The sequence below is a fragment of the Hyperolius riggenbachi genome, chromosome 2 (assembly GCF_040937935.1).
Source record: "Hyperolius riggenbachi isolate aHypRig1 chromosome 2, aHypRig1.pri, whole genome shotgun sequence".
Lineage (NCBI taxonomy): Eukaryota > Metazoa > Chordata > Amphibia > Anura > Hyperoliidae > Hyperolius > Hyperolius riggenbachi.
Window position 1 is genome coordinate 101,927,205 of NC_090647.1, and position 14,025 is coordinate 101,941,229.

The window sequence follows — 14,025 nt, forward strand, 5'->3', positions numbered from 1 at the left end:
TTGGATCCGGCACTTAAAGGAAATCTGAACCAAATAAAGGAAATCTAAAGGAAATCTGAACCAAATAAAGGAAATCTGAAAAAAGCTTAGACTAAGGCCCGGTTCACATCTGCATTTTGGGCCAAAACGGATCCTGTGAGCGGATCCAGTGTCCGCTTCACCGGATGGCTCAGTCCGTGGCCCGTTCATAGTGAAAACGGATCTGATTAATGATTGATCGGATCAGTTTTCACTCAGCAAATACATACCTAATCTACCTATGCTGCGGCCACCTACTACTGGCTACACGTGCTGCGGCCACCTACTACTGGCTACACCTATCCCTGGCTGCCTGTGCTGCAGCCACCTACTACTGGCTACACCTATCCCTGGCTACCTATGCTGCTGCCACCTATCACTGGCTACACCTATCACTAACGCCACCTGGACTTTTGCAGGAGCAGGGTGAGCCTTTTTACAGTTTTACCCGGTGCCCCAAATCTCCCAGCGGCTTAATCATTTGTATGCCGAGGGAGTGGGGCGGATCCAAATAATTGTATAATACCGTCATACCGTGGTATTTTTTTTAGACTTCTCATACCGTGAAATTTCATACCATTGCAACCCTACTGCGCACTGCACCGCTACCGAGAACATTTATGAAAACATGCATGACTTACATTGGTTCCGGGACCTGTGCGTTACCGCAAACAACAAGCAGTAACACACTGCAGACTGAGTCAGCTGGAGCACTTTCATTGCACCGCATCAAGTGTGACATATCTCATTGACCTTACAGGGGTGAGTACTACAACGTGACAAGTGTAAAAGTAGTCTTAATGCTTTCGAGAAGATAACAATTTAGTTTCATACCACCTTAAAGAGAGTCTTAAGTGATTTAAAATGCCTGTTTTTATTCAGCAGGCCGCTTCAGCATTATAAACCAAACTGATTTGCCGCATTCCCACAGCACGCAGAACGAGGTCTTAATCCCTGAAATCCCCGGGGCAAAATTCTTCTTCCTTCCGGGTAGAGGCAGAGCTTTGTGCAGTAGCTCTGCCTTTGCTTCAGTCAATCTCCGCCTCTCCCCTCCTATCTTAGTCTTCTTTCACTGAGAGGGGCGGGGAGAGGCAGAGATTGGCTGAAGCAGAGGCAGAGCTACAGCGCAAAGTTCTGCCTCCTTCGGGTAGAAAATCCATGAACTAGAAAGTCGTGGAATTTTGCCCCGGGATTTCAGGGGGATAAAGACCTTGTTGTGCCGCAGGGATGTGGCAAATTAGTTTGGATTATAACGCTGAAGCTGCCTGCTGAGTAAAACCAGGTATTTTAAATCACTTCAGTCTCTCTTTAAGCTGAAGTGATTCAAGCAGCACCCAGGGAAACATTCTGTTACATAATGGAAGCATAAAGCTAACAAGCAGAATATTGTTTTAGGTAATAGACAAACTCACAGTACCTGTTGATGGATTGCGCAGCTTTGCAAATAATGGTTTATCGCTTGGCTTCTTTGCATCATCCTTTAAAATTTCTGAAAACAAAGTAAAATTACAGAAAGCTGACAAATAGTAACGCAATAACAAAACAAGACATGGCAACTAACTTCTTTGCATTACAATAGTAGTCAGCTCTGCAAATATTTAGAGGCGACTTTGTAAAAATGTTTGTGTCATGGGATATTACATGTGGATGTTCGAGCAATTATAAGGCTTAACAAGTACCTTTACCACCATCCACTCTTCTATGTACACAGTAAAGGCTCATACACACATCAGACCATAGTCTTTTGAAAATGAAAGATCACAGACCAATTTTACCCCCTTCCATGTAGTATGAGAGCCATGCTCTACACAGTCTATTCTATGGAGCTGAACTCCCCATCAGATAGAAATCTTTGCAAGATTCTGCACACAAAGATGCTGTAGACATTCAAAAGATAATTATCTGCAAAAGATCTGTTCCTGCAAAAGATCCGTTCCTGCAAAATGCATTCATAGTCTATGAGATCTGCAGATCATCATACACACTTTGTTTAACAGACATTCATCTGCAGATCAGATCCACCAGGATGGATTTTCAGATCTGCAGATGATTGTCTGATCGGCAGATGAATGTCAGTTAAACAAGGGGTGTGTGATGATCTGCAGATCTCATAGACTATGAATGCAATTTGCAGGAAAGGATCTTTGGCAGGAACAGATCTTTTGCAGATACTGATCTTTTGTGTCTGTACAGCATCTGTGTGTGCAGCATCTTGCAAAGATTTTTTGCTGATGGGGAGTTCAGCTCCATAGAATAGACTGTGTAGGTATGGCTCTCATACTACATGAAGGGTGGTAAGATTGGTCTGTGATCTTTCATTTTCAAAAGACTATGGTCTGATGTGTGTATGTGGCCTAAGGGTGCACTTTAAGGCACACCTACACCCTAGGGGCACAATCACACTATATGCATTGTGTTGCAGAATAAGTCTGAATATGAACTCACTGCCCATACATTTCTATAAGCCTGTTCACATTTCTGCGTTGTAACAGATCATGTTATTGTAACTCGCTGCATGCAGGCTTTGAATTATAACACATGCATTATGCAATATGAACATTGTGAAGCCACCCTAAAACAAAAAATACCCACACTTGGAGTAGTGCTGGCCCCATACTATGCAATAAAAGATTAAATGTTAGATTCAATTAAAGACAAAATCTTCACCAATGTGGAATAACTGTATAAATTGTACAATAATCAGTAAAGGCCAAAGTTATCTGGATCAAGTGTAGAAGGAGAACCACAAAAGCATAATCTAATCATAGGCCCAATTTCCACTGGCTGTGCTTGCGCTGGGTTTCCAGTTTAAAAAAAACGCGTTCTCATTCACTTGAATCATTGAATGAGAATTGGGGCAAAACTTCGCTAAACTCCATTATGAAAGAAACAGCTGATGACTGGGTGACTCCACAGCTGCACCAAAGGGCATAAACACTTCTATGGGCTGGAAGAAGACCCAAGTGAGTCAAACTTTTTTGAGGGGCCATCTCACAACACCCACAAAACTACATATTTATTGAGAAGGGCCTTGATTATCCCGCATTATTTTGAATTATCAAGTAGCAATACCTCATCTGTACTTCTCTGAAGAGGTGAGCCCTGATAATGAATTTGCCCCTTTGAAATTCTGGTTACAACAGCAAAATAAAAGACAAATGCACATCTCTGGTGGGGACAATAGACTATGAGCTCCTCTGGGGGACTGTTAGTGACATGAAGTGTTTGATGCACTCTGTATGTATGTATGTATGGAGTTGTGTAAAATATCAGTTACAGAAAAGCATGGTAATAAAATAAATAGTTCATGCTGACTGTGCCATGCACAACCATGGTACACTGACAGTAAGAGCAGTGAGTGCAGGCGGTAGCAGGGAGTACCTGGAGCTATGAGCACCCACTGATCACTCTGCACATCCCCGACCCTCTTCCTCCTGGACACCATGCTGAACCGCTGCGTCCCACCAGCAGCACTGCACTCTACAGAACTGGCGCGCTCCCGGCCGCACCACTGAGCGGAGGGGGGGGGGCTATCGGATGTTTCTCCTCTGAAGTGCGCAGTATAGCTGAACACGGAATTACAAGTAAATAGAGAAACATGAAAGAATGTTATAGTATTGCGTTATGTTTCTGGCTGAGTTCAACTTAAAATATTGTTTCATTCTAATAGTACACAGCTCCGGTCACCCCTCTCGGAGAGTTGGTAGATCTGGCTATGAGATGTTGCCGGAGGAGCTGTTGCCCGGCTTCCGGTAACTGTGCAGACTAGAGCACGTGACTCTGTTAAGATTGTCAACACTGAGCTCTGACCTGGAAGAAGAGGCTGGCTGCAGGGCTGACAGTGACATGCTTTTATATATGGATAATAGTATAGTTAGTATATAATAGTACAGTATGTGCATAGGTATGCAGAGGCTGTTGACAGCATGTGCCCTGTTCAAGTACACAGTATCCTCTGTCAGTAGTGATTAGCACTCTGGCTGGCTCTAGAGTTTCTTTCACAGTGTGAACACAGACATTGATGTGTAGAGATGGGAAATTTGATGATTACTTCAGTGAAGGAAACTCTCTTGCTCAATCGCCCTGTTCACACTTCGGCACTTTCCAGTTCTAGCGACCAACAATGCACTGTGGTATATGTAATCCTAATGCTGGGCATACACGGCGCGATACTTCTTATAAATCGAGCCGCTGATGGCTCGATTGATAATATCCAACGTGTCCGATCACAGCGGTGGATCGATACTGCGCTCGATCCCCGCGTGCGGACAATGCAGAAAATGAAGCGCCAATAAGGAAGAGCCAGCGGGGAGGAGCGGGAATCGATTTGCGCGCACGAACAAACGAGCGGTGACGCGCCGGCATCGAGTGCTGGCTCGATTCTGGCACATTATCTCACTGTGTATGCCCAGCATAAGAGGTTACTCAAATTTCGGCGCGATTGCTATTTCTGCCAATTGCAGACCTGTTGAGTGCAGCATTTTCCAGGCGATTGTGTTCAGCAAAATTGCAAACATCTCAATGCAGAATTGCTAGGTGATTGCAATCGCGGTTTGCGATTCCAAGTGTGAATATCTGTGTGCAAACCCAGAATAAGTGCGTCTATTCACCAATGTCTGCTGGTGGGTTGTTTGGCTTCCGATATATTGGCTGTATCACAGGGATATTAAAGTATGACTGGTGGTACCCATACACGGTACAATAAAAACGTTTGATTTTCCCCGTTTTTTAAACCAAAACGATCGAATCAAATTAAAGTTTAAAATAATCTTTTTTTTTCAATTAACAAAAATCATCATCCCGTTTTTTCTATAAAAATCTGATGAGGCATGTTGGAAAAATATTTATAGTCGATGTAACGGAAAAATCGAACTAAATTATCTAATCGAAAAGCAAATGAAAAATTGTACCATGTGGCAGAAACAGCACAGAGGGACCCAGGAGAACATAATGAATAGAATGGTATGCTTTTTATTGTAAGAATTTTAGTGTACAGATTCTCTTTAAGTCTGGTACACACTTTCAATTATGATTGGCCAGTCATAACTGAAAGTGTGTACCAGGCTTAGGCCTCGTTCACATCAATTAGCGCAGATGGTTGTGCGATTGGAACTGAAGTGAAAGTGTGTACCAGGCTTTAGTATGAGAACTTACCTACACAATCTGCTTATAGTTATCAATGCCTGTTGGCCCTCATATACAGTACATGGGACTGGTAAAATTGGCCAATGCTTGGCCAATCAAAATTTTGAAGTGTGTACCGGGCTTAATTAAAGAGACTCTGAAGCGAGAATAAATCTCGCTTCAGAGCTCATAGTTAGCAGGGGCATGTGTGCCCCTGCTAAACCGCCGCTATCGCGCCGCTAAACGGGGGTCCCTTCACCCCCAAACCCCCCACTGCAACACTTGGTCGCAGACTTGGTCGCTCCTGGAGGCAGGGCTAACGGCTGCAGCCCTGCCTCCAGTCGCGTCTATCAGCGGCGCATCGCCGCCTCTCCCACGCCCCTCTCAGTGAAGGAAGACTGAGAGGGGCGGGGGAGAGGCGGAGATACGCGCTGACAGATGCGCGTGGGGCAGGGCTACGGCGGTTAGCCCTGCCCCAACCAGGAAGCACTCCCCCGCATTACAGAGGGGATTTGTGGGATCAGGGACCCCGTTAAGCCGCGGGATAGCGGCGTTTTAGCAGGGGCACACATGCCCCTGCTATCTATGAGATCTGAAGCGAGATTTATTCTCACTTCAGACTCTCTTTAAGTGTGCATGTACAAATGCAATTTTGATTTTTGCTGCATTCCGTTCGTTTTTGTTCCACTCATGAGAATTGGAAGGCAGCCTATTGATTTGATTAGGCATGTGGGGAAAAGCAGAAAATCACCCCGAGTGGATACAAGCCCTTAAACAACAACTACCTTGTGTTACGTACAATTTACCAGCAATAGTAATTTGTAGTAATTAAGCTATTGTGGAAATGGGGCAGATTTTACAGATAGATTTTACAGATCACCTGTTTGTCTTTATATTTAAGCCCCCTTGTCAGCCTGGTATATATATATGTGTATATATATATATATATATATATATATATATATATATATATATACGAAGATACTGTACTAGATAACATCCAAATATCTAGGTTGCCAAAATGACTGCAGATTGTGTATGAGCAGCAGAGTCAGTTAGTGGAAATGAAAGTGCTGTTTTAGGTGGTGTAACATGACCCAAGCAGTGTGTGTTTCCTGCTTGGGCCTGTGTCAGCAGACAGTTACACGTCTCCTCTTGCTACGTATACAGCAAGTATGTCTTGGAGAATTTATTTTCAGAGGGACAAAGTGCCAAATGAACAATTACTGCCCACGTGAATATAAAACTCATTTAGTGCCACTCATGAACGGATTACTTAATTATACATTGTTATTTTTTATTCATATGTTGTGATCATCTTCTGTGCCATTGTAGAGACAGTACAGAGTATAATACAGGCAACACTGTGTACTACTAGTACATACATATACCAGACTCTGACCCTTGCTATCTGTTATGAATGCAGCTGCCAGACTCATTCACTCCTCCTACTGCTCCTCTTCAGCTGCCCCTCTGCACATTTTCCTTCACTGGCTCCAGGGCCGGTTCTAGATTTTTTGCTGCCTGAGGCAAACTTGTAAGCATGCGTCCCCCCCCGATTTGGAATGATCGCACAGCACCCGACAATTTACTCTGCTTCATTTAATGTTCTCACATGACTTGCTGCAGCTCAACACAATAGCACACTGGCTGGCTGTGAGTCTGTGACAAACAAAGTGCTCACCCTCAGCCACTCCATTCCTCCTCAGTCAGAACAGCAACACCACCTCCTCCCTTCTACTGTGCAAGTCAAATGAAACACTGCTGCTCTCCTGCCTCCCCCCTCCTCACTCAGGGCCAGTGCACACCTAAAATCGGTAACGTAATGCAAACGCTCAGCGTTTTTTGAAGTGATTTTTTTTTTAAAACCGATTCTAGGCATGTGCCTAGTGATTTTCTAAGCATGCCTGGCGATTTTTGGAGCATTTTGGTGTACAGTAGTGTTTCTTATTTTTTGTTACAGTAGAGCTGGAACTGAACAGCTTCTGTAACAAAAAACATTTGGAGAATCCCTCTAGCGCTTTTCAGAGCTATTTTCCACTTTCCTATACTTAACATTAAGGCTAAATCGCCTCAGAAATCAGCAAAAATGCTGCAGGACCCGCATTTGCATTTGGGGAAAAAAGCACATCGCTCTGGTGTGCTCCATCCCATTCAAATACTTTAGCCAATGCTTTTTGAAGCGCAAACATTTTAAAAAGTGCTCAGAAGCGTTCTTGGTGTGCACCAGCCCTCACTGTCAGACTCCTCACACAGCACAGCAAGCTGCTTTTCCCCAATGATGACTTCTTCACCTCACTCTCCTCTCGCTTCTCCTCCTACTCTGACTGCATGCTGTTAGTGTAAACACAGTACAAAAATGCTGTCCCTGTAATCTTTGCCGCCTGATGCAAATGTTTCATCTTGCTTCATGAGAGAACCGGCCCTGACTGGCTCCCTGCCCCCCTCAGATTTTTCATTTAAACTGCTCTGCCTGGCATACAAATCCATCCACCATACCTCCCCTTTGTACATCTCAGATCTCTTCCAGATATATTCCCTTGTACCAGTGCCACCTTCACAGGGCCAAGAAGTGGAGGGCACCTTCAAACGTAAAAAACCCAACAGAAGTTCAAATCCTGCCAGACAGAGATTCTCAAAACAGAAAAAGAGATTTTCTTGGAGACCCAAGTTAAAGGGTACCTGAGGTGAGAGACATATGGAGGTTGACATTTATTTCATTCTAAACAATGCACATTGCCTGGCAGTCCTGCTGATCTTCTGCCTCTGTTACTTGGAGCCATAGGACCTGAACAAGCATACAGATCAAAGGTTTCTGACTGAAGTCTGACACATCTAAAGCCAGAAAGATCAACAGGATGCCAGACAACTGGTATCTAGGGAATAAATATGGCAGCCTCCATCTGTCTCTCCATAGCCGGCCTTTGATCTGTGCGACCAGAGCGGTCGCTCAGGGCGCCGGCTTCCAAGGGGGCGCCTAATAGCTGGTTACCTATACTGAGGGCACCTACACCTGATTTCCTGTACTGGGGGAACCTATAGCTGGCTACCTTTACTGAGGGATCCAACATCTGGCTACCTATACTGGAGGCACCTACGCCTGGCTACCTATGGGGGAGATGGAGACCTTCAACTGACTTCCTACACTGGGGGCACCTATTGCTTGGCACCCTATATTGAGGGCACCTACACGTGAGATCAGGGGGCGGTTGTTTGGGGGGGTGCACTGCGGCTATAACGCGGGGTGCAAATTGTCGGTGCTGTGCTATCATTCTAAATGGGGGGGGGGGCTAACTGTCCCACTGATTGTTTTTATTAATATTCCTGAAAGGTTCTAGCCTTCATTTTTAAGTGTAGTTAGGATAATGGGCTCTTTCCATCCATTCGTGGTTATTAATAATATTTTTACTATTATACATTTGTGACGTGTCACAGAGATCTGAGCATTTGGCGTGATTGTCACAACGTCAAAAAGGTTGGGAACCACTGTCCTAGGAGATATCTCAGGAGAAGAGGTGAATTGCATATGGGCCTGTGTGTGAGTGCGTGTGTGTGCACGCACGTGGGAAGAGGATGAAGGGGCGCACAAAAATCAGGTTTCGCACAGGGCGCTGTGAAACCTAAGGCCGGCCCTGTGTCTCTCAACTCGGGTTCCTTTCTGGCCCCTTTTACAGTAGCTCGGTAAACCTGCATTGCGTTACCCTATTTTGCCACAGGGGGCGCAAAAGCAATGAAAGTCTTTAGAGACTGTCACACTTACAGTACTGCGGTCCCTTGCAGTGCGTCGGAAATATCCAAGCTGACACAAAGGCAATAGCACATTACATAATGCATGGTGCTTGGGGTAATGTAAGTCTACTGTATGTGCGACTCACAGATATAGTGTAAACGACGCGCTATGCATAAGATACTGTTGCCGCTCTCTGCTGTCATTTTGTTTGTCACCGCAAAGCAAAGAATAGATGTATAACCGACCTTGAGGAAAGTTTCATTTACTAATTTCAAGCTGACCTAAATCCATTTTTACATAACATGATGTCAAACAAGTCAGCCCACAGAACAGCTGAAATAAGATAGCTCATTGAGTCATTGGGATTTCAATGCTGGTTATATGACTATTGCCTAAGCATTGGGACAGAAATAAAGTCTTCAATGGGGCATAAACAACAGTACAAACCTGATAGAGCTAACCCTTTCCCAATCTACTAATAAACTGTTTGTTTTTTATCACCGTGTCACGGCTATTAAGATTCTTGCTCATCTAGCTAGCTTGCAGTCACTGATATGTATCCCCTTTTCTTATTTCTCTCTGCTTCAAACACAATAGAGGAATGATAACTAAGTGAGTTGTGCACCCCTCCTACACTGCGGCCTGAGGCTGGAGCCTCTCTCGCCTCTGCCTCGGCACTATCTGCAAGGAGTTTGTATGTTCTCCCCATGTCTGTGTGGGTTTCCTCCGGACACTCCAGTTTCCTCCCGCATCCCAAAAACATACAGATAGGTGTACTGGCTTCCCCCCTAAATTGTCTCTAGACTGCAATACACTACATGATACATACATAGACATATGACTATGGTAGGGATTAAATTGTGAGCCCATCTGAGGGACAGCTAAGTGACAAAACAATATACTCTGTACAGCGCTGCAGAAGATGTCTGTACTATATACTGTATATACTAAATAATACTCTATAATGATGGCTTTTCTTGCCTGGAGCTTTCCTGCAGATAGACCAGAAGTTCTGTTATTGTTCACACTACCTTCCCATTCTCTGCAGAGTGTCTTGGAATGTGGAAGCCAGTGGGTGACCTCTGGATTTCATTACCCAGCAGATTCCTGCGAGCCTCATAGTTTGATAGATATGTGGAGCACGCCCAGGGTGTAGCCATAAAGAGATAATTGTTATGTGTGCACATCTTCCTTCTGCTGCAAGAGACTGTCCTTACACACCTGCCAAGCATCTGCACTGCTGCAAGAGACTGTCCTTACACACCTGCCAAGCATCTGCACTGCTGCAAGAGACTGTCCTTACACACCTGCCAAGCATCTGCACTGCTGCAAGAGACTGTCCTTACACACCTGCCAAGCATCTGCACTGCTGCAAGAGACTGTCCTTACACACCTGCCAAGCATCTGCACTGCTGCAAGAGACTGTCCTTACACACCTGCCAAGCATCTGCACTGCTGCAAGAGACTGTCCTTACACACCTGCCAAGCATCTGCACTGTCACACTGTCAGCAGTAAGAAGTGACTCACTGAGGCTATTAATATGAAATGATACATCATTGTATTTGCCTGGCAGTAAATGTGATCTAGTGATGTCATTATGGTGCTATCAGCTTTACAATTCCTAGGCATATTTGTGGAATCAGACTTATTTCAGCTATAACATGCTGATTTGTCCCCCCTGATCTTATACATTTATAATACATTATCTGGAGCTCTAGCACTCTACAGAGGTGTTGGTGGCACCTCTGGCTTCCTAATACTTGGGGGCACATCTGGCTACCGTAATACTATTGGGTGGTACACCTATCTACTCAATACTATTGGGTGGCAAAACTGGCTAGCTAATACTATTGGGTGGTACATCTGGCTACACAATACTATTGGGTGACACATCTGTCTGCCTAATACACCTGTCTCCAGCTTCTGCTATGCTGGCCAGCCACGGCTGCTGTAACTGCCCCACCCCCTTGCGTAAGGCTCGGTTCTCGCTTGAGCAGAGAACAAGAAAACAAATGCAGGAAGCAGATCCTATCAAGGCCAGATTTATATTTTTCCGCCCCTAGGCCAAGTATGTTGGGGCTCCCCTGCCATGTGCAACAGTGCCCCTCCCATTCCTTGTGCAGTCCCCTCCTCCATGTGTAACATACATGTACTGCAGCCCATCTCTCTCATGTACCGCTCAGTCGTGTATCAGCTTCTGTTTTCATGTGTTGTTCCCTATTTGGAGCCTTCTCTTTCATTTCTAACAACCCCTATTTCATGCCCAGGTGCCCCCGTGGGTAGCCGCCCAAGGCCCGGGCCTTTGTGGAATTTCCAGAAATCCAGCCCTGGATCCTACTGTTAAAAATAGGGTCTGCTTTCACTTGTCATTAAAAGCAGACCCGTTTGCTGCACTGCAGCACTCTGTACTGAGCTGATCCATAGGGAACTTAGCCTAAAAGTGTATGAGGCTGCATGGTGCATGGCTTGCATTAAGCGTTAAACACACTTTACATACTGTAAGGCCCCGTTCACATATATAAATGCAAAATGGGAGCGATTTGCGTTCCGTTTTGCGAGAGTGATTTTACCGCGATTAGCATGGTAAAAAATCACTGGATACTTCCGGGATTCCAGCGCGATCACTGTCCGCGCTTTATAAGCACTGTACCACGATTGCTCCAGAATCGTCCAGAAAATGCTGCAGGTAACACGCAAAACGCCCGCAATCAGCGTCAATCGTGGCAGTGAGAACACTACCATAGGATAACGAAGCACTAGCACTTTAAAAAGCGGTAGTGCTTTAGCGATTAGCGGGAATTGCCCTTAGGGCTCTTAGGGCTCGTTTAATGGGCCCTTAGGGCTCATTTACACTAGGGGCATTATCGGCCTACTTTCAAGCGCAGACGATTTAGAAATTGCCCACAAACAGCTTGTGCAATGAATCTCTATGAGAAGGTTTATATCAGCGCGGTTCGTGCGCTGTGCATTCAGCAAAGCGGTGCCTGTACCATTTTGGGGTGTTTTTGCTATAATGCGAGGTATAGGAAGTTCGCTAAACGCTCACAAAACCGCTTTATGCAGCGATTGCATTCGTGTTTTTTTAGAATAAATACATTGTATTTATTCTTTTCTTGGTCAAAGAGTTCACTTCCTGACTTGCGTCAGCGAGTGAATCTCAAAACCACTCTGGTAAAGCTCTTAGAAAAGCGATTTTTCAAAAACCGCTGCACGCAGAGGAGCACCGGGAGAGGAAAAAATAGCGCACAAAAACACAAAATGCTTGCGTTTTCGTTTTAGGTGTGAATGAGGCCTTAAAGGGACTCCGAGCAGTGCAGAAACTATGGGAAGATGCATATCATTTTAAAGATCTCTTTCTCCTCTTTCCAATGATATATAAACCGCCGCCCTATGCCTTTTAGTTTTCGCTATTTTCGCGATTGAAATTGCCACGGCTGCGATTTCAATCGCGAAAATAAAGAAAACTAAAAGGCGTAGAGCGACGATTTGGGTGTCGCCAGAAAGAGGAGAAAGAGAGCTTTAAAATGATAACCATCTTTCCATAGTTACTTGTATTACAAAGGACGACACTTTCCCCAGTTGTCAGCAGCTCCATTCAGCAGAAAAAGTCGGCCTGTGTAATACATTGTAACTATGGAAATATGGATATCATTTTAAAGCTCTCTTTCTCCTCTTTCTGGCGACACCTAAATTGTTTCCCTACGCCTTTCAGTTTTCTTTATTTTCGCGATTGAAATCACGGCCGCGGCAATTTCAATCGCGAAAATAGCGAAAACTAAAAGGCGTAGGGCAGAGGTTTATATATCATTGGAAAGAGGAAAAAGAGAGCTTTAAAATGATATGCATCTTTCCATAGTTTCTGCACTGCTGGGAGTCCTTTTAATGATTGTTGAATATATTTTTTCCTGTTGTATGCCCCATTCTTGCCCCCCAAAAATCTGAAGCAGGAGCCACCACTGGTACATCCATAGCTAAATAATGAGGGAATTACTATGATATGTAAACATATTTCACATAGCCATCAAGCATACAAAGAGGGGGTCGTGTCAGGACCATGCCACACTTTTTTATGAATAACAAATGTAAAATGTATACACTTGCAAACTACTGGAGTTTTTTTCTCCCAGTTTACTTACTGGTATATGTGCTACAATGAACAATTTGAATGAAACATTAAACATTAAACAGAATTAACTTTGTAACATTCCTCCCAATAGCCAAATATTTAGCAAGTCGGTGACAAGTGTGAAGATATTTGGGAACTTGAGATTTGACCTTTCAGATAGAACTTCTTTTTAGTACTCACACTCTATTGAGAAGAATTCCAACAACATAATTCAAGCACGAGTCTAATGGTGGCCGTACACTAGACATTTGAACAGATATGACTAAATATAAACATCCCAATCTATGAAAAATACTAAATGACATTTGTTTCTTTACCTCATTGAATACTGATGTGACAGACCCATTCCTTATCTCTTCACAAGTTCCAGGAGCGCTGGGGGAACAAGTGGCAGGGGCAGGCAAATTGAGTTCCTATAGCTTTGTACTGCATTCAGCAGCAAAATATTAATTGTTTACTTGATCTGAAAGAAATTGTATAGTGTATGTATGTCCAGGAGAAGTTTCTCTGAGATAACACTGTTTACACAGCAAGCAGCTACTCTACCTGTCTCTGCTAATCTACAGAGAAGGAATAAAGTAAACACAGCATTGCCCAGTGATCAGCCTGCCAGCCAGCGATTAGCACTGGCAGACTGTTGTTTTGTTCATTAACAACAAAAAAAAACACTCATATCACGCTGACATCCTGCGCAGCGCTGTACAGAGGATTGCCTTGTCACTTAATTGTCCCTGGGAGGGGCTTGAAATCAAATCCCTATCATAGGCATATATGTCTCCTGTAGTGTATGTAACGTAGTGTAGGGCCAAAAAGGGGGAATAAAAAAAAATATATATATATTTAATTTTTTATGAATTAAAAAAAAAAACTAACAATCGCAGCAGCAATCAGATAGCAGCAAAAGACAGCTCTGTTTGTGAGAAGAAAAGGGGGTAAATTCATTTGGGTGCTACGTTGTATGACCGAGCAATAAACCGTTAAATTTGTAAAGTACTAAATTGTAGAAAATGGCCTGGTTACTAGGGG

General features: G+C 44.1%; 2 protein-coding genes across 5 annotated transcripts in view; one reads left to right on the top strand and one right to left on the bottom strand.

Annotated features, from left to right (window-relative positions):
- RNASEH2B (ribonuclease H2 subunit B) overlaps positions 1-3,720 on the bottom strand; it is a 36,783-nt gene extending 33,063 nt beyond the window's left edge. The window contains exons 1-2 of one of the 3 annotated variants that reach the window (XM_068267131.1): positions 3,400-3,720; positions 1,436-1,507 (exon numbers count right to left, since the gene is read on the bottom strand). In XM_068267131.1, the coding sequence (XP_068123232.1) occupies positions 1,436-1,507; positions 3,400-3,463 (136 nt within the window). In that variant the 5' untranslated portion in view covers positions 3,464-3,720. The remainder of the gene's footprint in view (positions 1-1,435; positions 1,508-3,399) is intronic. The other 2 variants (XM_068267130.1, XM_068267129.1) reach the window with 2 other exon arrangements.
- Positions 3,721-3,808: 88 nt separating this feature from the next.
- DLEU7 (deleted in lymphocytic leukemia 7) overlaps positions 3,809-14,025 on the top strand; it is a 36,845-nt gene continuing 26,628 nt past the window's right edge. Inside the window, exon 1 of one of the 2 annotated variants that reach the window (XM_068265061.1) lies at positions 3,809-3,891. Coding sequence is in view for 1 of the 2 variants with exons in the window: in XM_068265060.1 (XP_068121161.1) it covers positions 3,877-3,891 (15 nt within the window). In the remaining variant the exon portion in view is untranslated. The remainder of the gene's footprint in view (positions 3,892-14,025) is intronic. The other variant, XM_068265060.1, reaches the window with a different exon arrangement.